Source organism: Cyprinodon variegatus, unplaced genomic scaffold (assembly GCF_000732505.1).
Source record: "Cyprinodon variegatus isolate N-32 unplaced genomic scaffold, C_variegatus-1.0 Scaffold258, whole genome shotgun sequence".
NCBI classification, from domain to species: Eukaryota; Metazoa; Chordata; class Actinopteri; order Cyprinodontiformes; family Cyprinodontidae; genus Cyprinodon; species Cyprinodon variegatus.
In genome coordinates, this window is record NW_015150711.1 from 102,395 (window position 1) to 125,569 (window position 23,175).

The window sequence follows — 23,175 nt, forward strand, 5'->3', positions numbered from 1 at the left end:
TATATATATCAACCCTTGCATAAAATAAAAATTATTTTTTACTATTTTTACTACTTTAATCATGACAGCCATATAACAAGATGTTTTTTGTTATTCATTTGTTTGTCAGATGGGTTCTTGTTCCTTGATGCCATTGCTCTGCTGCTTACAGTTGTGCTCTGAGCACTTCAGTTGTTTCCCAACAGAACTGATTTGAATGTGGTCTATAAATAGATAACACTGCTAAGCTTTGCATAATGTCTATTTTTAACTCAATAGATAATAAATACCAAAATAGCTCACTACAAGAAAACGGCTTACTGTTGGTCATAGTAATATTTTTTTTATATCAAAACTATTCATATGTTCAGGTCTCCCAATCAGTTATACAACAAACACATTGTAAACCCTGCTGTGTGTTCAGCTATTGGGTTTAATGTGCTGCTTATACACAAATGTTTATTAAAAAACAATATTTAGCTCCATCATGAAGCATTATTGATATTTTTATCATTGCAACAATCTTAGTCAAATGGTCAGATAATGTTATGTTTTAAAGAAGATACTGTTATTAAGTATTTCACAGTTTTCACAGATGAACAGTCAGAAAATATTCACCCTGAGTGTAAGGTGACTAAGGGTTTACCTTTTCAAACAGGTATATCCTAAGCTTGCAACCAGCAACTTTGAAAATGCTTTGGTTTAATAAATGTAGTGCTACAGCTCCCCACTATATAAAACATTAGCAGCTAATTTAGATTATTAGAAGCTGCCTTGAATATCTGCCTTCCTCAGCTTTAATTAGTGACAGCATTTCTGACAAACAGATGGTAACTAATTCATTTGCTGAGGTTTCTGTAGCTCCTGCAGCAAAGGATAAATTGCAGGGATGCATTTAATATCTGCTTTGGCAGGGGTCTCTTCTGCTGTTTTTTAATTTTAATAGATTGTTATCAGTCTCATAAGTAAACCTGGACCAATATTAACATCCAGTGTTTACAATGGAGCTAAATCTGTGACAGCTTGCTTTGACATTGAATGTGAGATTGGCATTTCAAATTTAAACACTGAAAGACCAAACAGTGAGAATTCAAACATTGAAATTCCAAACATTGAAAACACACAGTCATAAAATAACCTTAAAAAGGTAAAACACTGGTGATGAAACTGTCATCTTCAGCTGCAGCATTTATTCAATAAGAGATGATTTCTGTGTTACTGTAGAATTCCTGCAGCTAGGATGTCACTATAAGCTGCCCAGTGGGGCTAAACTAAAGGCTTAACTTCATTTTTTGACTTTTTCAGAGGAAATTTTTCAATTTCATTGTTTTTTTATTTACAGAATTTAAATTTCTGATGTTTAAATCAGAATCAGAATCAGAATAACTCTCAATGTTTGAAATTTTAGTGTTTAGATTTTCAGTGTGTCATTTTTCAATGCCAGATTTAATTTTCCATGTCAATCCAATAGTTTACTTCTATCTTGTTGTTTGTGAATGTGTTTTGGGAAGGGGTTGGCATGAGTTTGGAAATGTGGCAGCGCAGAACTGAGGGGTGTTTAGCTAAAGCTGAGAAGCAATGTCATTCATGTGTATTTAATTTTTTTCTGTTATGCTAGGATAAGGAAATTAATATCATATGCTCTATATGATATCAGTAAATATCAGTTATCATTTATAACAGTATCTGATATTGAAATTGGCCGCATTATAAGTAAATTGCGGCCAGTTGAGGTACAATAATCATACATCTATAGCATTCTTGAAAATGCAGGGAACTGATCTGTGATAGAGTTTAGACAATAGTTATAAAGTCTAATGAAACGGTTCGGTTTCTTTGAGCATCAGGAGCCGTCCCACAGGACTGCGATGTTCTCTCCCCCTGTGCCCAGTGCTGGCAGATTGCACCATAGCAGGACCAAATCTGTCAACTATTTTAGAGGTTCTCTGAGTACTTTTGGTGCTTTTGATGTCAGTTTGGCAAAAAAACACTCGGTTGCTATTTATGCACGTCTGTATTTTTTTTTAATTGGAAAAAATCTTAACCAGCCAACTACTTTTTTTTTTCTTCTTTTAAGCAGAGGAAGGTTTCTAAGGGTTTTTCCTCATCTACAAACATATTGCACAGCTGAATGACCACTCAGAGCCACGTGGGGCAAGAGGAGTGCTATACCTCATTATATTTATTTCAATCCACAGGAAGAGTGTTGGAAAAGTTGATTTCAGACATTGTGGGTCTCTGGTTTTAAAACTTTTTATTTATTCTTCTGAACAGTCTGATGCCTTCCCAGTAAATAATTATGAAGCAATTTGGCGAGCAGCAAGACAAGATCTTTGTAGAACCTGTCGTATTAAAGTTATAAAGTACTGAAATTAAGCAGCCACCTGCACTCAATCAAGAAAACTGGATTCCAGTGAACCGATTTAATCCAATAATTAGTTCAACTGAATTTGTTGTTGTTTTTTTCTGAAAATTATAAATTAAGTGTTGGAAATGCAGTCATATTATATACCTGGATTTATCCATGACTCATGTTGAGCTGATGTTTACAAACATTTCTGTTTTGCTGTTTTAAGTCGTGTTTGCCTGCTGCATTTCAAGAGGCTCATAAAGGCTTGTTAAACCTGCTTCATAAGGGAAGATATTTTCTGTCAAATATAATGAGCGATGGAAGGCGAGTCTGTGGTGAAGTAATTAATGTTAGCACTGGTCAGTCTTTACCCTTGAGCGTTTGAAAAAGGAGAAAAAGAAGTAGATTGTGGTTCGAGAAAATAATATAATTAGTTTATTTTAGTCATGGTTCATGTTTGTAAACGGTCAACAGATGGTTGTACTGGATGGCCAAACTTTCTTTAACTGAACATAAACTGGCAGTGTAATGTTGCTTTTGTATTGCTTTTTTTCTGTTAAATTCATAGAGAAATCCTATTTAAATATCAAATCATTCTGGCTTAAACATGTATATAAATGTACTCTTTATCACAATATTGTCCCAAGAATTTGAAAATTTCTATTTTTAAAAACAATCCTTTCTTAAAATCTGCCTAAAATCTTTTTTCTTAATCTTATGCAGGCCAGTTAGTTATACGTCAGCTTGTACACCTAAATTTGGCCAATCATATATCAACGATCATCTGTCAATCACGTTTTTTCAGTCATAGCATCTTGGTTCATATGTTGCAGCTAATATACGCAACGGTTGAAATAAGAAATAAGAATCATTATTTCCTTTCCCATTGAGTTCCGTCCCGGTATTCTTGGGGATGGATGTCTGCGTCTTCAGCAGGCGTAGAGCTAACAGAACTGGCAGCGTTGCGAGGCAAGGGCTCAAACATGTACGGCTGTAAGCCTTCTACACCAAACCAAGGTTCTGCCGCCCTGGCGTCCTTTTCCACAACAACTTCGTCCCTACTTTCCTCCTCTAAATAAAAAATGTATGACGGAGGAGACTCATCCACGACCACCGACACAAAACTCTCCTCCTGTTGCATGTTTCCACTGTCCATAGCTTTCTTTGACAGTGTCGTTGCTAAGTGTGACTTGGTCCCAATGTAATTTCCCATTGGGAACCTAATAGCACTAAGTTGCTAACTGGTTAGCAAGACGCTTTAGAGAAAACGACTACAGTCAAAATGCTTGCGAATCTTCCACCACAACAATCCCGCCCCCTGGATAAACGACCAATCACATTCACTTTATTCACTCGTGTAAAGTCAGGCACCACTCGGGAGAATTCGGAAATGCAGTGGTTGGAACAGCCGTTTCCTCCTTTTCCTTTCTGACTACACCTTCCTTAATGCTGCAACTAAAAGCACTTTTTAATTTTATCTACTAATAACTATTTTAGAGATAGTCTGGAGGCTAAGTGTCCAAACCAGTCAAGCCTTGCTAACCCTGGTTGATGCCTTGATGTTGGACCAATGAAATGTCCACACTGCATATCATTGGTCCGAAACATTTCTATATCAAGGCTAATGCATCTGATGGCTCCAGGCAAGATGCATTTTTGGGAGTTTGTGAATTCACAAATCTTGCGACGGTTCATCTTGCTTGCAAGATAAAAGGCTTGAAGCTAATATGGTGGTCCCAAAATTAACCAAAAAGCCTTAAAATGTTCCTTAGAAACATTCAGAATCCACTAAAACCTTGAGTTTTTAGAACCATCATAAACAACTGTTGGAAAGCTGATGGGTTTTTTCCACCAGTGCAGAGTTTACCTAACACTGGAAGCAGGCAAGTGATGCTGTATCTGTATCTGCATCCCTGGATGTCAAGAATTAATTGCAGAAGCTAGTTTATTGTGGTTGTTTTTCCTGATAGATCATCAGAATATTTGCTAGAACCATCCATAGGTATCCCAACAAAACGGCTGTAAAAGAGTTGCTTTAAAACAACATCAATGTTTCCCAGTAACACAGAATGAAGGTATTTTTGGTGCAATGGAGCATCAGACAAAATCAATCAAAAGGCCATTAGATGATGAAACCGCTCACATTATAAGCCCTTACCAAAGTGTTTTCTACGTCTTGGATGTTCAGACTTAAACTTTTAAATAAATAAATCTTTAAAGATGTAGCAGGGCTCACTAAAATATAGCCAGATCTAGGCCTGACATGGAAACTTGTTCTGCTCCACAGAACTCATGGAGGTGTTGGTGAGCACTCTCTCTGAAGCTGCACTGGTCTACCTTGATGAAGAAAAGCATGCTGGGAAGAAGATCAGCCTGGTTGTCTTACAAGCTCTTCTGGAAATTCTGAATAACATCCTGAAGCAAATATCGGTTGTTGTTCGAGCTGCACTGCAGGTATGAATTTGTTAACCAGACCTTACCAACATTTACTATGGATTTACATTATGGATGAAATTTACCTCTGATCACTTACTTTCATTGGACATCTTAACAAATTTTTGCCTTGCAAAACTACTCCCACCTTTAACTTCCTTCCATTGTGTCAGCTTATATCCACAGACTTCAATAATAATGTAGGCGGATTATGTGGTAGACCAAAACTAGATAAAAGAAGTTATCTGGTTTTCATTTCTATCTGGTAATATTATTTAACTCATTCCAACTTATTCCACTTAGACCCATTTATTTTAGTATCTCTTAACAGGATCAGGTGTGACAGATTTTATTCAGATGCCACTAAAATCTGTAGACATAATACTAAAAAAGAGAGAAAATCCCCAGAAGACATGTCGGCAGTTTGCCCCATCAGAAACACAGAGAACATGTGTAAGAAGGAAAAAGTTGAATTTGGGTCATGTTAAATCAAAAAGGTTTAAATAAATGTGTGGGAATTGTCAAGACAAAGTCCTGCATACAGCTTATAGTAAATCGTATTGAACTTTATGGAAAAGTTCCTGGGATGGGAATACTTTAACCTGACACTTTATTTTCCAACCTCTCTCACCAGTTCTTTGCCTCTTCATCTTATGTGGCCCACACTGGCCAACAAAATCACAAAGTCATCTAGCTCAAAATGTTGTCCTTGTATCTCTCTCCCAAAAGGCTGGTGTATGTATGTGTTGGAGAGTCTGTCCATTGATGTATGCAGTACAAGCTAGCAGGTTTAAGCAACTGCAATATTGAAGTTGTAGACTCAGGAGAAAGTGCATGAGGTCCCTGGGACACACACGCGCGCACACACACATATAGACGTATACTGAGGGGCCTGTCTGGCTATGTCCCTGCGGCCTCATTATCACCGCTGGCTTTGTCCTCACTATATAGACAGACACACATACACACAAACCGGCCCCCATCTCCCCATACTGTGCACCCCAGCCCAGCGCATACATATTAATGCTTGGACAAGGGGGTGGGGGGACTAAAGTGGAAGGAGGGTAAAAGACTGGGTGAAAGAGAGGACAGAGGGGAGAGGAGGAAGCATTGGAAGGAGAGATGAAGATGGAAAAAGGAGCAAAGAGAATGTGCAGCGGAAATCAATTCCACCTTAAATGCAAAGCTCATTAAAAAGGAAAATTCTGCCGAAACCAAATTCATTTGGGTAATAAGGTCCGATAAGGGAGGCGGACATGACTCCATTGCTCTTCCTAAACTGTTTCTCACTCGGTCAGAGAAAAGTTTCAGTACAGGCGTGGAAAAACAACAACACAAAACTAACTGACAGTGACTTTAGTAAAGGAGGAGGATTAGGTCATAATTAACCACCTTAATCCACAACTAAAGGATGGAGCCGATCTGTTGATGCTTCTGAATGACAAAACTACTGAGTACCTGGAGGTTAAAGCTTTATTATATGCTATAAACATTAGATGTGACAAAGGAAAGTATTTAAGCCACAGTTTGTTGTCCTCAGCGTCCTGCTAAGACAGAGCGGCAATAACGACACGCAAAAAATCTATTTCCTGTCTTAGTCTATCACTTCGTCTTTTTGTGTCAGTCTGTCAGAATAGTCTTGACAAGTCTCTGGATAAATCATTATTGACTGTCAAATCTCTATAAATGATTTAACGTGCGTGTGTGTGTGTGTGTGTGTGTGGATAGAGCCAGAGGCTATCTTGTTCAGCAGCAGAAACGGAGGCAGCAGAGAAACTGCTCGTAGCCAACAGACCCCTGAGCCAACTCAGCACTCCCCTCATCCACATGGTGAGACCTGCACTCACCACTCTTTGTGTTTTTGCACCGATAGTTTCTGCAAGCATCTTTGTGGACCTCATCGCATTACCTACACTGTCTGTCAAAAGTTTTCATACCCAGAGTGCTTCATCAACAACAAAGCTGTCTTATTTCTGTTATGTGTGAAGGAACGGCACAAAGTGGTTCATTATTGTGAAGCAGAAGGAACAAATTCAACATTTTCTTTAAAATGAGAAAAACTGGAAAGTATGTTTTGCTTTGTATAATACTGAAAAGGGTTTCCATATTTTTTTAGAGTCTATATACTTTAGGTTTTACCTAATCTGTAAAATGCCGCCTTAATACCACCTGCAAGCTCTTTGACAGCCCTCCATGTTTAGTAATAGATGACCTACATATGGCTGTTCTCTAATGAAGATCAGCAGGGCAGATAATAAAAGCAAACCCTCTGATGCGAGGAACCTGGTTGATCTGCATTATAACCTTATGACATGAAACTCCAGATCTGTTGGATATATACAGGGTATGAACACCTTAGCCAGGCCCTTTATGCTATGTAATAATCTGTTATATGAGCTGTTAAGGTCAACATTACCAGATAACACTGTGTTACCAAACATGAAATCAGCCACTTACTTTGAAAGTAAATTATAGGAATCTGATTTTATCAGCTAGGATTATAGCTCTGTTTTCTCCTGGATTTTATCCATTCTCCTGTGTTAATATTTGTTTTAAAAACTAGTAGAGTTTTACTGACGTGGTTTTTATTAAGAACAAAGCCAATACCAATTATTCTGGCAGTTGAATCGATCCTCAGTATGTGCTGCCGATTTTTAAGCCGATATTGATTTTTCTTTCCCCATTTATGATAACAAAAGTTAAATTTAACAAGTCCTAACAAATCAGACAAAATATTAATGGATAGCAAATGGAGAAAGCAGCAATGCCCTTCGCTAGATCTCAAGGGATGACTGCTGAGTGCATTAATGAATTGAAAAATGCACATTTAGGCTAAAGCTGATGCAAGAAAGGGAAGTAAATATCAGTTTCGCAGTGTTTCAGTCTACCTCTGGTTAATGGATCTTTCATGATATATAAAATAACTTCTTTTTTTATATATATATAATAATATATGCAGGCTATGATTTAAAATCACAGCATAAAAAACTAAGTAAACTTTTAAGTTAGTGAAAACAATATTTGTTGGGGTTTTTTTTCTTTTGGAGGCTCTCATGTAAGTGTTTAAAAAATGTTAAGACTAACTCAATAAATTAAATATATGCGTTGATGAAATATATTTCTAAAATGAAACGTCATAAAAAAATGCTTAAATTGACATTTAAAAACACTGCTTTTTATCTCATGTCTTATTTTAACATCTAATCTAAATTTAGAATCATATAAAAACAAAATGACCTGCATATTCAATAGAAATAAAACCATTGATAAATGTTATGGGTATAGTTAATATTGCAAACAGGAAGATAAAAGAGACCTATTTAGAATCAAATATAAAGTATTTTTACAATATAACACTCTGGCTGTAATCTCTGTTGTGACTGTTAACGTTGCTCTATATAACTCTACCTACTCTTCAGTGAAAATCTCAAAATAATGCAGAACAGTAGAGTTTAAATTAGAATAATAGTATGAAATACCAAAATGCTACATTTCTTAAATAATAAATTGTAAATGTAATCTGTTCTTATCTTCTTTAGGAATTGTATTTATATATCATAGAGAGCTGTTCTTAACTTTTACAGAAAAAGCCTCTTAAAGCTGCATAAAATGAAAGATTTAAACATTAACTCAAAGAAGAGAAACATTAAAAACAGAAAAGCTATAAATAGATCTAAGGCTTATTGTGGGAGCTTGGAAAACCTGATAAAATGATCTTGTTTAACTATGATATAACACATTTTTTCATTCAACTTTACATTATAGAACACTATCGAAGAAATCAAAACACAAAACAATAACTATTGTAGAGACATGCAGAGGTTTGATGGAGCAGAGTTCTATCTAACAGATGATTATTACTGTTATTACAACTCAATAGATAAACTGTTTAAAAAGAAAGAGAAATTGCTCCATAGACTGTGGAGTTAATTTTCACAGTTGAATCTGAATTTGTTTTGATGTTTTGTAAAAACAAAACAAATGTGGTATAATAAAGCGCTGGTTAGACAGGAAGCGAGGATTCTCTAAGTTATCCTGGAAAGTCGATGGCATTGTGGAGAGAGCATAAAGAAAGGAAATTGGGGGCCAGAATAGAGGTGCGCCTCCTGGGACACAATGAAGACATTAGAGGGTTGATGGAGCAAGCTCTGCACAGCCTCTTTGGCCTTTGAAAGATTAGTGAGTGAGTGAAACGTTGTCGATAGCAATCCAACATTACTAAAACTGCAGAAACCACCCTGTGAGAACAGCTCGTCTTAGAGAGCAGCAAACCTTTTTTTTTTTATGTTGAAAGTCTTTTTTATATTTCCTGAATGCTTTCCAAAAACCAAACAAAACACATTTCATTTAAAGTAAATATTTCCAGATGGAAGCCTAAAAAGCTAACGGTCCCTCTGTCTGAGACGTGGATAAGATCATTTTTATTTTCTTCTAATTCTCAGTAGATCCATCAATGGTACTTTTCATCAAGGATTCTTGCTCCATTGCAGATTTCTTGTTTCCTTTTTTTAGGGATGCAAGATATTGGGATTTTGGCCGATATCCGATATGCCGATATTTTAAAACTCATGTAGCCGATAACCGATATTGATACCGATGTTAAAGCTGGACAAAAATAAGTAGTCATTGAAAATAGCAGTTTTGTTATCCATTTCTGACACTTTGAAAAATAATAAACTCAAATATATTTTCATATGCTGATATCAAATTGATTTTTAAAAACGCAGTATCGATCTATTTTACTTTCAAAATCTCGTGAAATTTCATCGTTCTGTTACAAACTCTCGTGATATTTTGCAATTTCTTGTGAGATTTTGTTAGTGAAATAGATCGATACCGCGTCAATATATCAACATATAAAAATATGGCAAAATTTCGTGAATTTTCGGGGGATTTCGTAGCATAACGATGACATATAGCAATATTTCATTAGTAAAAGAGATTGATATGGTGTTTTTAAATGCCAATATATCAGCATATGAAGATATTGTGATATTTTAATGTATCAATATTTTTTCCCTCATCTTTAGAAGTTTTTAAGTCTGTAAAAAGAAGTTTTTGAGGAAGAAGAAGAAGTAGTATTTTTTATTTTTTTTTTTAGACTTTAGAAACTCAGAAGCTGATCAAATATCGGGTTAAATATCGGTGGGGTGGCCGATGTCCGATATTCAGTTTTAAGGCCGATACAGGCCGATGCCGATAGGGGGGCGATTATATCGTGCATCCCTACTTTTTTTTCCCAGAAAATCAAACTGTGTTTGATGCCAAATTCAGTTTTAAATAGTTTTATTTAAACAGAGAAGAAAGCTATCCAAGCCAATATGGTGTTTTTTGAAAATACCTCCATAGTCTCAAAAACAGTCTCTCTCAATAACAATAATGAGTTTAACACATAGAGACCACTTTAGTGCACTCAAATGATTTCTAATGTAAACACCCTGTTAGAGGTCCGACCACAGCTTATCCATACGTTTAAGTCCAGATATTAGACTACCTCTTTATTGTCTTTTATTGAAACACAAATTTAGTGCATCACTGTGTAGTAGAAGGAAAATAAAAAATAATGCATGTTTTTAATAATTTTTTCTTCCAAACCTAAATCAGCAACATGAAGAAATATTTATATGCATCCTCTTCAGCTCAAGTGCCTTTGAATACAATACAATCTAACCAATTATTCTTTTGGTTCTTTTCATCATTTTGTTTAGTCATCTTAGTTCACCTATCTGTAATTTCATCCCTGTTAACAAAAATAGTTTGCAATGGGATAAGATACTGTAGTTGGAGGAAAGAGTTCTACTGGGAATGAGAAAGACGTTCTTATCTGAATCCAACTGATAATAAAATCTCACTACAAATGCAACACATTTGGAACTTTAGGAGCTGAAGTCTAAATGATAATGACAACTTTTAGCAGTAAAATAAATGGAACCATGGGGATCACATTGTTCAACATCTCTGCAGCTGTCTACTGACAACCAGGAAGTGTGGGAGGAATCTATTCAGTGTCTGTCCTTACTGGCCCAACTATACGGCGGAGAGGGTCAGGACTGCTTATCACCTTCATGCCTACAGAGCTTCTCCCATCTCCTACGCGCTCACATGAACACAGAGACCCCCCGAATACAACGGACAGCTCTTAGGATCCTCAAACGGCTGGTGAGTAGTTCTACACAGAAACATCCGCCTGGGAGCAATAAATCTAAATCAGTGCTTTCCCAGTAGAAAATCTGGGAGCAATTGAGAAAAAAGGTGAAGTAATAAGGAGGCACACTGTGTTGGATACACTAAGACTCACACACTCATATTGGGTTCCTATTCCCCAAATAATGTGCAGTTTCACCAGAAAGTAGGCTGACAGAAGGAGCAAGGCAGAGAGAGGAAAAAAAGTGCTGGGTAGTTTCTTGCTGTCAGTATCTGGTCAAGAGTCTGTCCAATTCTGTGGGATAGTCAGTATGATTTGTGTCTCTGATGAAAGCTAACCTGGAAGTGAGTGCACTGCAGCAGAGCTGCTGCTTCTCCAACACAACAAATATAAGTTTGTTATTCAGCTAGAGTTGAGAAGAAAACGGGACGGAGCCAGGACGTTTTTTCCAATTTGGCACGACAATAATGCTGTGCTAGGCCTTTAAATCATTACAACCATAGCTCCGCTGGGTCACAAATACTGATTAGCTGCATTTTTGGAATCAAGAGAATCACAACCATCTTTTAATACTGGGCAACGGTGCAACGCTCTAATGTTTCCCCTGTGATCATGCAGCCTTGCTCTCTGTTGTAAAGTGATAGAAAATGTTCTCAGGTACAACATTTACTCTGTTTTTTTTAGGACTCAGTAATCCTGGAAGTTATTAACTGTTTAGGTTAAATAGAGACACACATTCTCCATTAAAGTTCAAATTCAGTGTTAAAAATGAACCCAATATTTCATTGTATGGTTTCCATGTTTTGTGGATTATTGTTAGATTTCAGATTTGAACTGTTGTGTGTTTTGTGTTACTGCGTTGATGGCAGAGACTAATTAAAGTCATTTTAAAGCTGTCAACAGAAGGTTAAAAATGTGTCTAATTTTCTGGTACACTTGTATGAATTATGCAAAATGCACTCCTGGAGTTTTGGCTTGGCCGCAGGGTCATGAAACAGTTTCTGCACGTGGGACGCAAGGTCAGCTGCCACCTCTGTGTTGGATGAACTGACCCAAGGCTGTGCCTGGAAGCTACTTCACTTTGTAGTTTATGTGTCAGAGAGGAAGAGGATCATTTGCATTTGTAGATATATTTGTAATTCCTCTCACTAATTAGTTCTGGCCATCTGAACCTCCCACTCACTATCTATCCATGGCACAGACCCCCTTTATTTGTCTGACAAACTCCCTCATTACCCCTGTGCTGCCTCAGTGTGTCTCTCTGGCTCTCTCTGCAACACACAGTGGTGTTTTTCAGCTCTCCTTGTATGTAGGATGATTCACCCCACCAGCATCTCAGTGGAGGTACAGCTAATTTACCCCACGCCCTCTCCATAGCTGTCCTGTTTTTCACACAGGAGTCATCAAATGTGTGTCAAGTAGATTTCAGGACCCACATCATTTCAGTCCACGGGTTCAAAACAGGAACATTCCCGGTTATCAATTGCTTAAATAATATCAATATTAATAGAAAAATCATCTAGGCCAAAAAAAAAAAAAAACAGACCATATATGGTGATCGTTTGATGTATTTTTGCCCCACATATATACAACATAAAAGCTCCATTTACCATGTTTAGATTCCAATCTGATAATTATACCATGCAATGCAGTGCTCCTTAATTCGTCTCCCACATTCTCCTTCAAACACACGCACCTACTCACTGAGCCGAGTGTCTGCCCTTCACAAAAAGCTTTTTAATTATCTCTCATTGATTTCAGGGTTCTGTTAATCTCAATCAAAGATCCCGCTAATAGCTTGGAAACTAAAAAAGAAAGGAAGGGGAGAATAAATCATTTTTGAATTACTGAGATCTGACTGCAATTTATTTTTGCAAATTAAAAAGACAAAAAAAAAAATGCTAATTCAATAAGGCAATGTGTGATTAGATAGAAGCATTTATCATTTTCTCAGAGTTTATTTCAGCTTTTTAACTTGTTAGTCTCCCTTTAAATGTCAGTGGTGTCTCTTCACACATCACAATAAATAAACATATAACCCTTAAACTTTTGCTTATTTTCTCTTGTCACACCTACAAACTCTAAAATATTTTATTGGGGGTTATGTTATAGATCAACACCAAGAAGCTCACAGTTTTAAAGCTGAACAGAGAGAATAGGTCTTGAATTAGTTTTAGATAATAAAATCTTAAATAATGGGCTTTTCTATTCATGTTCCTTTACTGTATTACCTCAGAAAATGAAAAAAAAAACATTGCTCTCTTCCATTGTCAGAAGTCACCTAGTTAGTAGATAGAGCCCCCCTGTTGGTAATTCCCCTGGATTATAGCTCATCTTGGAGATGGTTTAGTGAAGCACTATTAGTTTTGCACTCTGGTTAGCTGGTTAGAGTTGATGGGATGATTGATGGAGTTAGCTCCATAGAAAAGATGGAAGAAAATGTTAAAGAACCCTAAAAAAAGTAAATACCAGAGTAGAGGATGTGTGTCCTGGGAGGAAAACAACCTTGAGCATACAGGGCCAGCCCAGGCCTTCATGGGGCCCTTAGCAACATTGGATTTTGGGCCCTCCATATCTGTCAATAACAGTTCAATATTCAGATCATTAATCACCAAAACATTCATTTCTATTTATGAAGATTTCCTTTTTAGAAAATCTGGATTTTTCCTACCAATCAATTCTTTGGGTTTCCACAGCTCAGAGTGAAACCAGTTCATCTCTACTCAGAACTGATAAATTATGAAACCTCAGGCTGCAAACATTTAGTTTGTTATATTTTTACTGTTTGTTGTGAAACATGACTATTTGAAAAGCCTTTAAGTAGCTAAATTAAATTTCTAAACTTTCTATTTATTTGAAGAATAAGTATAAATGCTTGTATTTTACAAATTTGTGTCAACCTTTATAACGTCAATGATAACGAATGAGGAACCAGCTGTAAGAGAAACAAGAGCTTTCCAAAGGTTCTTAGGGCCACACTGAATGTGTAATATCTGACTCATGCTAGGTTGGCTGCATATGATAAAAAAGGGTTTGTTGCTTATTTGAACCAACGGGCGTTAAGGGGTTCAAATAAAGTCACCTTCCAGAGGGGAGGATTAAAATCAAAGTTAGTTTTTGAAAGCAATATATACAAGTTGTCATTTTTATTATGAAACTTCAGTGAGAAAAAGAAGAAAATGTTTTGGCTTGAAAAAAAAAAGGAAGATAAAATTTTTAAGCCGTATTAACCATTCCTAAATCTAACAAATAATTAAATCAAACAATGAAATATCAAGTATCCCCTTAAATAATGAAATAGTAATAAAATGTTTCTTAAAATCAGGGTTTTAGTGAATTTAGTAGATTAATCAGCCCCTAAAACTATGTAAATGTGTGTAACTATATGCAAAGCATTGATTTGAAACCATAAACTACCTTTAGCCACACATATAACTTATTTGATGTTCTTTCTCAGTACTCCACTCGCACCTTAAAATCTTTGCTTTCTGGCTTTTCTGTTTGCAAAGTTACTGATGACATCACTGTAAGCGCTCTGACAGAGGACTTTGTTGCTAATGCTAGTCACTGCCAGCCCACTCCATCATTCTTCCACCATGGAAGACCTCAGGTGCAGCAGTTCTTTATCAATCTGGGTTTGGAAAATCTCCACCCTGCAGATGCTACAGTCACAGGGAGCGCAGGCCGTCCTCAGAGCTACCTAAAGGTCTGGGTGGAACTCTGATCTCATTCTGAGGAAGGGAAGTGAGGTAATGTGGTTGCTGTGTAAATTGCTGTGCTTTAGGACGTCTGGAGGGTTTGAATCCAGTCAACTCTCATCAGACTGTTCTCAGTTTTACTTAGAAAAGTTTGGCCCTTCCTCGTACGTCTACCAGTCTGACCCAGACCAATTTTATTTTTATGTGTAAGTTATAATTTCTAAGTGATTATAAATATTTTTTCAGAAAGTGCAAACAATTTTATCATGATTTTTTGTGTTTTTATTACTTTATTTATATGGAAATCATTATACTGGCGAAAATTAAAACCAGTTAATTGTCCTTTTGGGGGCCCCTTCGGCCTTAAGCGGTTTTCTTTCGCCTTCAGCCAGCCCTCCATAGGTTCGTAGTAAACGTCTTGATCAAAGCACATCAGTGTGTGGAAACGGCCCAAACATAAATCCTTGAAAAGAATAAAAACATGAAGCTCATGTTTTACTCCTAAAATAATCCTTCCTTTTCATTAGAAGTTACTTATCAATGAATATCCTTTAAATTAAAATAATATATCCACTGAAAAACATCTCAATATTCAGCTTTTGATAGATTATGTCAAAGGTTGTTTTTTAGCAGATCTCTTGTTTCTCTGCTGTCAGGTACATTGTCACTGGTATAAACTGGATGTCTATCATGACAGCGCTGCTCTATATGTCTGAGAAGCTGCGTGTCCGTCTGTCAGCTGCACTCTGTCTGGGTGCATCGTTTTCAGCTTTGAGTTCAACATTATTGACTTGGTTGTTCGTCATGTTGAGCTGCAGAGAATGAAGGAAAAGTTTGTAGGGATGAGATGCAGCGTTTAGATGGCAGGCTGGTGAAAATCAAGTGTCTGTGCACTTGTGTGGAAAATAAGTGAGGGGAGCATCTTTTCTCTCCCCCTAACCCCGTTACTTAGCAACAACTGTACTGTCGCCACAGAGACGGCCATGATGATGTCACCAGAGATCAAAGAAAACATGTTCTATGAACCGGGCAGCATCAATCCACTCAGCAAACAGAGCTGCAAGCTCACACTAAGAAAATTAGTCTTTTTTAAATATAAATGATTATAAAAGATTTTCTCCATAGAACTAAACTTTTAATTTAAAGTTAAAATAGCTCCTTTTTCCTCATTAAGCTCCTTTTTTTTTGGTTTTTACTCTGGCAAAGCACCTAGATATCAAGTTAAGAAGCAGCAGGGCAGGTATTAATCCAGGGAAATCCCACCAGGAGACGGCAAACAATGAAGCTGGGCAGTCAGAGAGAGTGATGCTGACACCCAGGATTAGGAAGTAGGTCCAAGGAGCCAAACCATTAAAACTTTTTAATAAGTGCAAGGTATAGTAACTTTGATTATCTTTCTTTAAAATAACAGTAACAGTAGAGTACTATGTTTAGTAATGTCATGGACCAGTGAGCCTACAGTTTACCAAAGAAATCAAGCCCTTATACATCTATATGGCAAATTCCATGCTTGGGCTTATTTCCAAAATTATTTAGGACTTAAATGAATGACTAAATAAATTAATATATTACCATAAATTATTATTAATTTTCCTTTAAAACTTTTAAAATTGAAAGTTCTCGCAATTTGCAGCCCTGCTCAGCTGTATATAACACTGGGACTGCAGGTTTTTGTCTTTAATTCATTGTTTATTGATCAACATTTAGCAGAAAATCAAGTTTGATGTTTTTAAATTAGTATATTTATATTTTTACAGAGAGTTGGGAAATGTGAATTTGGTTGAATATATCATTGACCAAAGCACTTTACACAACATTCAGACATTCACCCGTTGACGCATGCACACCAACACCATCAGTAGCCAACATGGGTGAAGTGTTTTGCCATAGGACACAATGACGCTGAAAGCCAGAGGCGGGGCTCAAAACGACAACCCTCTGATTGCCACCGCTGCCCCAGTTAGCCTTAAACTGTTTAAAAATCCTCTTTATTCTCCATTATATTATGCCTTATTTGTAACAAAAATAATTTTGTGTATCAAATGTTTATTATTGTTGTTATTGATTGTGATATCAGTCATTCAAGTGGATTATTTATGAATGGATCATTTATACTTTTTTTTAAAAAGCCTTGAGAAGTGAATGCAGCATATTTACACACCCACAATAGTGAGGCATGTTATTGTCATGCTAGTTTGGTCACACACTGCTGTCTGCCGTTCTATTACTCCCAGATCCCACCTTATGTCAAAATGCTGTCCCACATTATTGCTCCATCTCCCCTTAAAACTTCGGTACGTCGGTTTTCCATTAACACAATCCACAATTTCAACTCTGATAGGGAAAAAAACTGAACTTCCAGCAGTTTAGTTATTGCCATGAAGAATTGTTGCAAATAGTCACGGAAAACACACATGCTTACTTTTTGTGCCCATTTTAGATGCTTATAGAATTGCAGTGTTTATCTTTGTTCCTATGGCTGTACGTCCAACAGAAATATCTGATTGTTGTCTACCATCTATCTGCCTGCCTTTACTAACCAGGGTCTTAGTTGTATTGCTGGGCAACATCTGAAATGCAGCTGCGGTCTTAGTTTTCCATCCCAGAATCAGACTGAACAGAATTGTGATTTTATATTCTCTTATTTTGCCTTCTTCTTTTTTAGATTCAAACTACAGACCAGCCTGATTGGTTGAAATGTCCTGAGGGAGTGGCCCTAACGAATCTGCTCCAGGATATTGCTGCATCCAACAGGTGCGTCTATTTGATGATGCATATTTTTTTTGTCCTTTTATATTTGGTTTATTATATGGCTTCTTCCTACACTAAAAGGAGAAATGAAGTATTGCAAACCTGTCCCTCCAACTAACAGAAAGAGTTTTTTAAGGTGAAGTTGGCTGATTCACAGCTGCCGCTGGATGTTATTGGATCGGTTTGAGAGTGAACAGGAAACCGGCTGCAGATTTCTGCTTCTGTGTGGCTTTAAGGCCTAAGAGAGGAACACAGTTCCAGTGTTGTATAGTAACGAAGTAAAAATACTTCACTACTGTACTTAAGTTTATTTTGGAGTACTTCATACTTTTCAAGAGAATATTTTTTTTTAGAATTTTCACTTTTACTTCATTACATTTACGAACTTAATTGCATACTTTTACTCCGATACATTTTCAATGTTTGGTTTTGTTACTAAGTAAAAAAAAAAAAAAACAAGCGAGAGAAACTTAAGTGTTTTTACCCCACCTACTGACTACAAAGTCGGGTCTTGCCTGGGCTTGTTCATCAACACCAATAGGATACGCCTGTTTCGCAAAGCCAGTCTAAATTTATCCTACAATTGGTTGTTTATATTATTTTAAGTGAATTTAACCTTCAAAGTTTACCAAAATGTGAAAAAATGTCATTCTATCTGCACTTACTTTTTACTTATACTTTTCACTACATTACTTGAGTACATCTATTTTTACAGTAATTCTTATACTTAAAGGAAAATTCCGGTTTTTAACACTTTTAGCCCATTTTCTGTAGTGTCCAGGATGAAATCGAATGATCGACACCAAAATTTTGACAATTGGTCCTGTCTCTGCTATTTGGCTCATGCAGAATCCCCCCCTGGCTGCTTCAGAATGGCTTCCATAGTGCATGTCCGATAATGTCCTTAAAACAACCTTAAACGTTCTTTTTTTAAAATATGCTACTCACCGGGTCGTCAGCGCTGTTCAATGACGTTCCAAAAAAAGTTTTGTGAAGAAAAACCGTTCCTGTCTTGTTTTATTTAGCATTTTGTAAATCCCAGAACTATTTTTTCCGATACATCACAACCGCTTATAAACTTCCGCTTCCCGTTCGAATCTGAAGCGTTGCACACTCCAGGCCACTAGTTGGCGACAATGTCTCTATATACTCCTGCTCAGTATATTCCGGTTCAAAACGGTATCCTCTACCGTCAAACTCAAAGTCCAATATGTCCTCCTCAAGAATCCACCTTTCGTATTCCATTTTCAGAGTTTTTTAAAGTGTTTAACAGAGACGTTAGCACCTCGACGTCGGAGTACACAGAGTGAAGCGAAAAGACTACAACTATGCGTAAACAGGCCCCATTTCCGTTTCCGGTGGCGGAGGGATATTGACTATTCCAACAGAACTCAATGGGATTTACAAAATGCTAAATAAAACACTACAGGAACGTTTTTTCTTTACGAAACTTTTTTTGGAACGTCATTGAACAGCGCTGACGACCCGGTGAGTAGCATATTTTAAAAAAAGAACGTTTAAGGTTGTTTTAAGGACATTATCGGACATGCTCTATGGAAGCCATTCTGAAGCAGCCAGGGGGGGATTCTGCATGAGCCAAATAGCAGAGACAGGACCAATTGTCAAAATTTTGGTGTCGATCATTCGATTTCATCCTGGACACTACAGAAAATGGGCTAAAAGTGTTAAAAACCGGAATTTTCCTTTAAGTACAAGCCATATCAGATACTTTAAGACTTTTACTCAAGTAACATTTCAGTCAGTGACTTGGACTTTTACCAAAGTCATGTTTTGGAGAGGTACCTGTACTTTTACTTGACTCCGAGATTTCAGTACTTTATACAAAACAGTTCAATTCGATTCTGTTTATTTATATAACGCCAATTAACAGCACATGTCATCCTAAAGCACTTTACAGAGACAATTCAACCAGATCATACTGTCAGATTGATTCAAATTTTCTATCACAAGAAAACCAGCCGATTGCATCGACTCATTGACTCCTCAGCAATTCCTCACACCAAGTATGCCTGTAGCGACAGTGGAGAGGAAAAACTCCGTTTTAACAGGAAGAAACCTCCAGCAGAACCAGGCTCAGTGTGAGCGGCCATCATCACTGGTTCATTGTACAAAGAGGAAAATTCATTCATGATGTTTTTAGGAAAGTTTTTACTGGGAGGTGAGATCCTTTCATTCAATAAGACTTTGTTTTACCTGTCATCAATCCCGACATTATCACCATACGGCCCCACATCCCCTGAAGCGCTGAAGCCAATGCTATAAGAATGAATGTTTTAGGTGTTTTCATTTTCTCAACCTTTTTTTGGCATTGGAAAAACACAGATTGGGAACCACTGTTGGAAATGAAGACCTCTGTCCAAGATGTAAAACCTGACTGCTCAGTCTTTCTACATAGCTTCTCTCTGCACAGTTGCTCTTCTCTAATATCCATCCAGTTGTCTACGCCCGTTCTAACTGTTGCATGGCGTGAATCTTCATACACTGCTGTAAATCAGGTCTGTCAGACTGTATATCAGCCTCTGCTTTCAACCCTTATGAACCTTTTCATCTTGTTTTGCTAAGTACTATTTGTGCTTTAAGACACAAACGTATCATTTCACCGCCTCTGCGCTGCTGGTTATGCAGCAGCTGGCTCCAACTCACCTCCTTGGTGTAAAAATCTAAACATCTTAACTTTGAGAAACTCAAGGACATTTCTAAATCTTTTTTGACACCCAGGAAACCAAAATCATTGATATAGGATAGAAACCACTTAGCTGTATGTAGGGCTCACCCATCAGGGACCATTATAACAATACAGACCCGACAATAAACTTAATCCGCAAAATATTTATTCTTAAAGGAATGTTAACAAGGCGGAAAGCTGTTGCAGTTGTTATGTTTTCATTACAAGATTCTGCAAAAGTATTTGAGTCCTGAGCAATCCCCAATTTTTAAAGTTGTCAACCTCCAACTTCAATTTTTAAATTGTATCTGACAGAGCAGAGCCCGGGTTACATGGTTTAAATATTGCAAATATGAAATGTGTGGCGTGAGTATTTCATGAATCTATTACAGAAAGTGCAGAAAATGCAAATCTATTTCATGAACAAGTCGCTACAGAGGCATTTTCTTGCCATTTTTTTGCATTGGTTTTTTTTTTTAAACAACCTCCAAGGCTGATAAGAAAAAGCCTGATCACCATATTATGGTTTTAGAGAGGCTTATGGGTGATAAATCAAACAGTAACCCATCAGAAATCCCTGCTTCAAACTTTCTCTCAGATCCCTGTTTGTTCTCTAATGCTCTCTGTGGCTTCTGCAGGCAGCTGGATTTTATTCAGGGGTTTCAGAATAAGGAGGGATGATTACATCTCCAGGCACAAGGGTTTCCACTGTTCATAAGAGACACACAGGAAATCAGTTTTTTATTTTGGTTCTGCTGACATCGTTTGGTCACTATGGGTCTGTGGTCCAGGTTAATAAAGTCCATCACAGGACAATATCAATCTATTCACTTGGAAGAAGAAGAAAAAAAGAAATAGCTGTTGTCTGCAGTTGTGAAAATGAATGACTGGATGTGCATCGGTCTCCACATGCACACCTGGACCTGCACCGGGCTGCTTTCATGAATGTGTGGGCTGAATGTTTGCTCCCTCTTTGTACCGAGGGCTTTCTCACTATAGCGACCATGCTTCCTTTGATCCTTTGATGTACCAGGCCGGCGACCTCACTCTCTCTCTCACACACACACACACTTAGGTGCTTTCACCCTCCTGTCTATCCAGATTCTGTCTCTCAATCACACACAGACTCTGCCAGATCAATATTAAAGGTGTATTGTTGCTCTGCTATTGAGGCCCCTCTTATTCGACCCGCCCTCTCCACCTCTTTTCTCCTCAGCCACGTCTTTTATTTCTCCCTTTGTCGCCCTCAGAGCCCATATCTCCTCCACGAGCAGCCCCTCTCCATTTCCCTCCCTCGTGCTTCTCTCCTCTCCTCACTTGTTTCTCTGCCAGATGAAAGCAGAAATCGGCTCTCTTCTTTGAAGTGGCCGTGGCTGGCACCCTCCCTCCCGCCTGGCAGGAGGGAGGGAGGGGAAGTGGAGGTTTTAGGGAAAAGGGCAGCAGATGAGGAGAGAGAGGACAGGAAGAGGAGGGAGAGGTTTTAATTGAGAAGATGAGAGGAGTTTTGGAAGCTTTGAGAGCAGAGGTCAGGGCTCAGATAGTAATGATGTCATTGTGCCTTTACCATGGCAACCTGAGGAATGCTTTTTCAAACTCCACTGTCTGTGGAGGGAAGGGGTGTTCCTGAAGAAAAGGCTGGAGGGTCCGAACCTGATCCCAGCTCACCCCTGCGTTGTCGGATACCTGCGGCAACATCAGAAACGCTCCTCCTGACTTTAAGTTTGGACTCCGAAATGAACGGAACAGCTGCAGCAGAGGTTAGCTGTAAAATGTTGGCGTTCAGCAGCAGAAACCGATTAAGAAAACATTTCAATTATGGGGTGATTTTGTTTTTCCCCAGCAATATGTTCCAGAAACAAGCCAGCATCAAAGGGCACCATCTGCTCGGCTGTGATCTGCCCCCTCCTACATGTGGTGTAGATGTTAGAGGAACTGTTTCCATCTTCATGCTGAGCTTATCAATAATAACATACATCCTGTTCCTTTCTAGGTGCCATGCTGACGTGACTGTTCTGGCTGCAGAAATCCTACAAGAGGTCTCTGGTTCCTCCACAGATTAACGGCATTTTACCCCCAATGTTAAACCTGATGTCTTAAGTTTTTGGATTGTTCAGAGTTCACTATAGAGGCTTCAATGGATTTGATGTTTTTGTTTTAAATAAATCTTTATTTTCGCCAGAATCTATATAAACTAATAAATTAAGCCATTAAGATATTCCTCATGACTCCATTCATCAATGTCGCATCACCAGCTCATCTGAAACATCCATCCAGACTGCTGGATTACATCATGAGCAGTAATCCGGGCCGTTACATTGGTACTGACCTCATAGCTGTGACAGAATATTGACTCTGGATTATCTGTGAATGTCAACCATTAAATCATAACAGATTCTAGTTTTTCAGTCTGAAGCTGTGAGACATAAATCCGGGTCACAGCTGTTACATAACTCTGACCTGCATTGCTTTTACTCGACAGGTTTGACAAGTAAATAACAGTTTGATGATTCTATAAATTGGGCCGTGAAAAAATTAAACTGACCAAATATTGGAGATTTAATGTAAATGTATTCATCCTGTGCAGTTTATAAGCTGTAGGTGAGTATTTGTTCGGACTCAATTGGCAGCAGCTGTTCACACAGATATTCCTATTTTGTAGTAGTTCCATGTACCCAGGAAAATATTTATTTAAAGGATACTTCTAGTCTGGATAAAGTGATGCATTTTTAGACTTGACTCCCAACTCTGCCATCTGAATGTGTCTTTTAACCCCATGATTTCCAGCTTCACACATTTCATCAACATCAAACAATCTAGAAATAAGTATAAAATGTCTTAAATTAAGTGTATTTAACCTTAATTTGACCAGGTAAACATAATAGTTTGCCAATGGAAAGAGTATTTTTACTCTTAAAAGATTAGATAATATGCACTTGAAATAAGACTAATTGCCAATGGAACAAGACCATTTACACATAAGAAAATACAGTGTCTCTTTACCTCAATCCAAGAACAAATTCACTTATTTTAAGAAAAAAATGACTTGTCTAGATTTCGATTTTTTTCCAGTTAATGATTCAAATTTAATTCAGAAGTAGTTATATTGCAATCATCCAGGTTCAAGATGCTCATT

General features: G+C 37.5%; 1 protein-coding gene across 2 annotated transcripts in view; it reads left to right on the plus strand.

Annotated features, from left to right (window-relative positions):
* The window catches only part of ulk4 (unc-51 like kinase 4), a 118,793-nt gene extending 96,552 nt beyond the window's left edge, over positions 1-22,241 (plus strand). For both annotated transcript variants that reach the window (XM_015382498.1, XM_015382499.1), the window contains exons 32-36: positions 4,617-4,783; positions 6,491-6,592; positions 10,727-10,921; positions 17,271-17,359; positions 22,033-22,241. In XM_015382498.1, coding sequence (XP_015237984.1) covers positions 4,617-4,783; positions 6,491-6,592; positions 10,727-10,921; positions 17,271-17,359; positions 22,033-22,102 — 623 coding nt within the window. In that variant the 3' untranslated portion in view covers positions 22,103-22,241. The remainder of the gene's footprint in view (positions 1-4,616; positions 4,784-6,490; positions 6,593-10,726; positions 10,922-17,270; positions 17,360-22,032) is intronic.
* Positions 22,242-23,175: the final 934 nt, after the last annotated feature.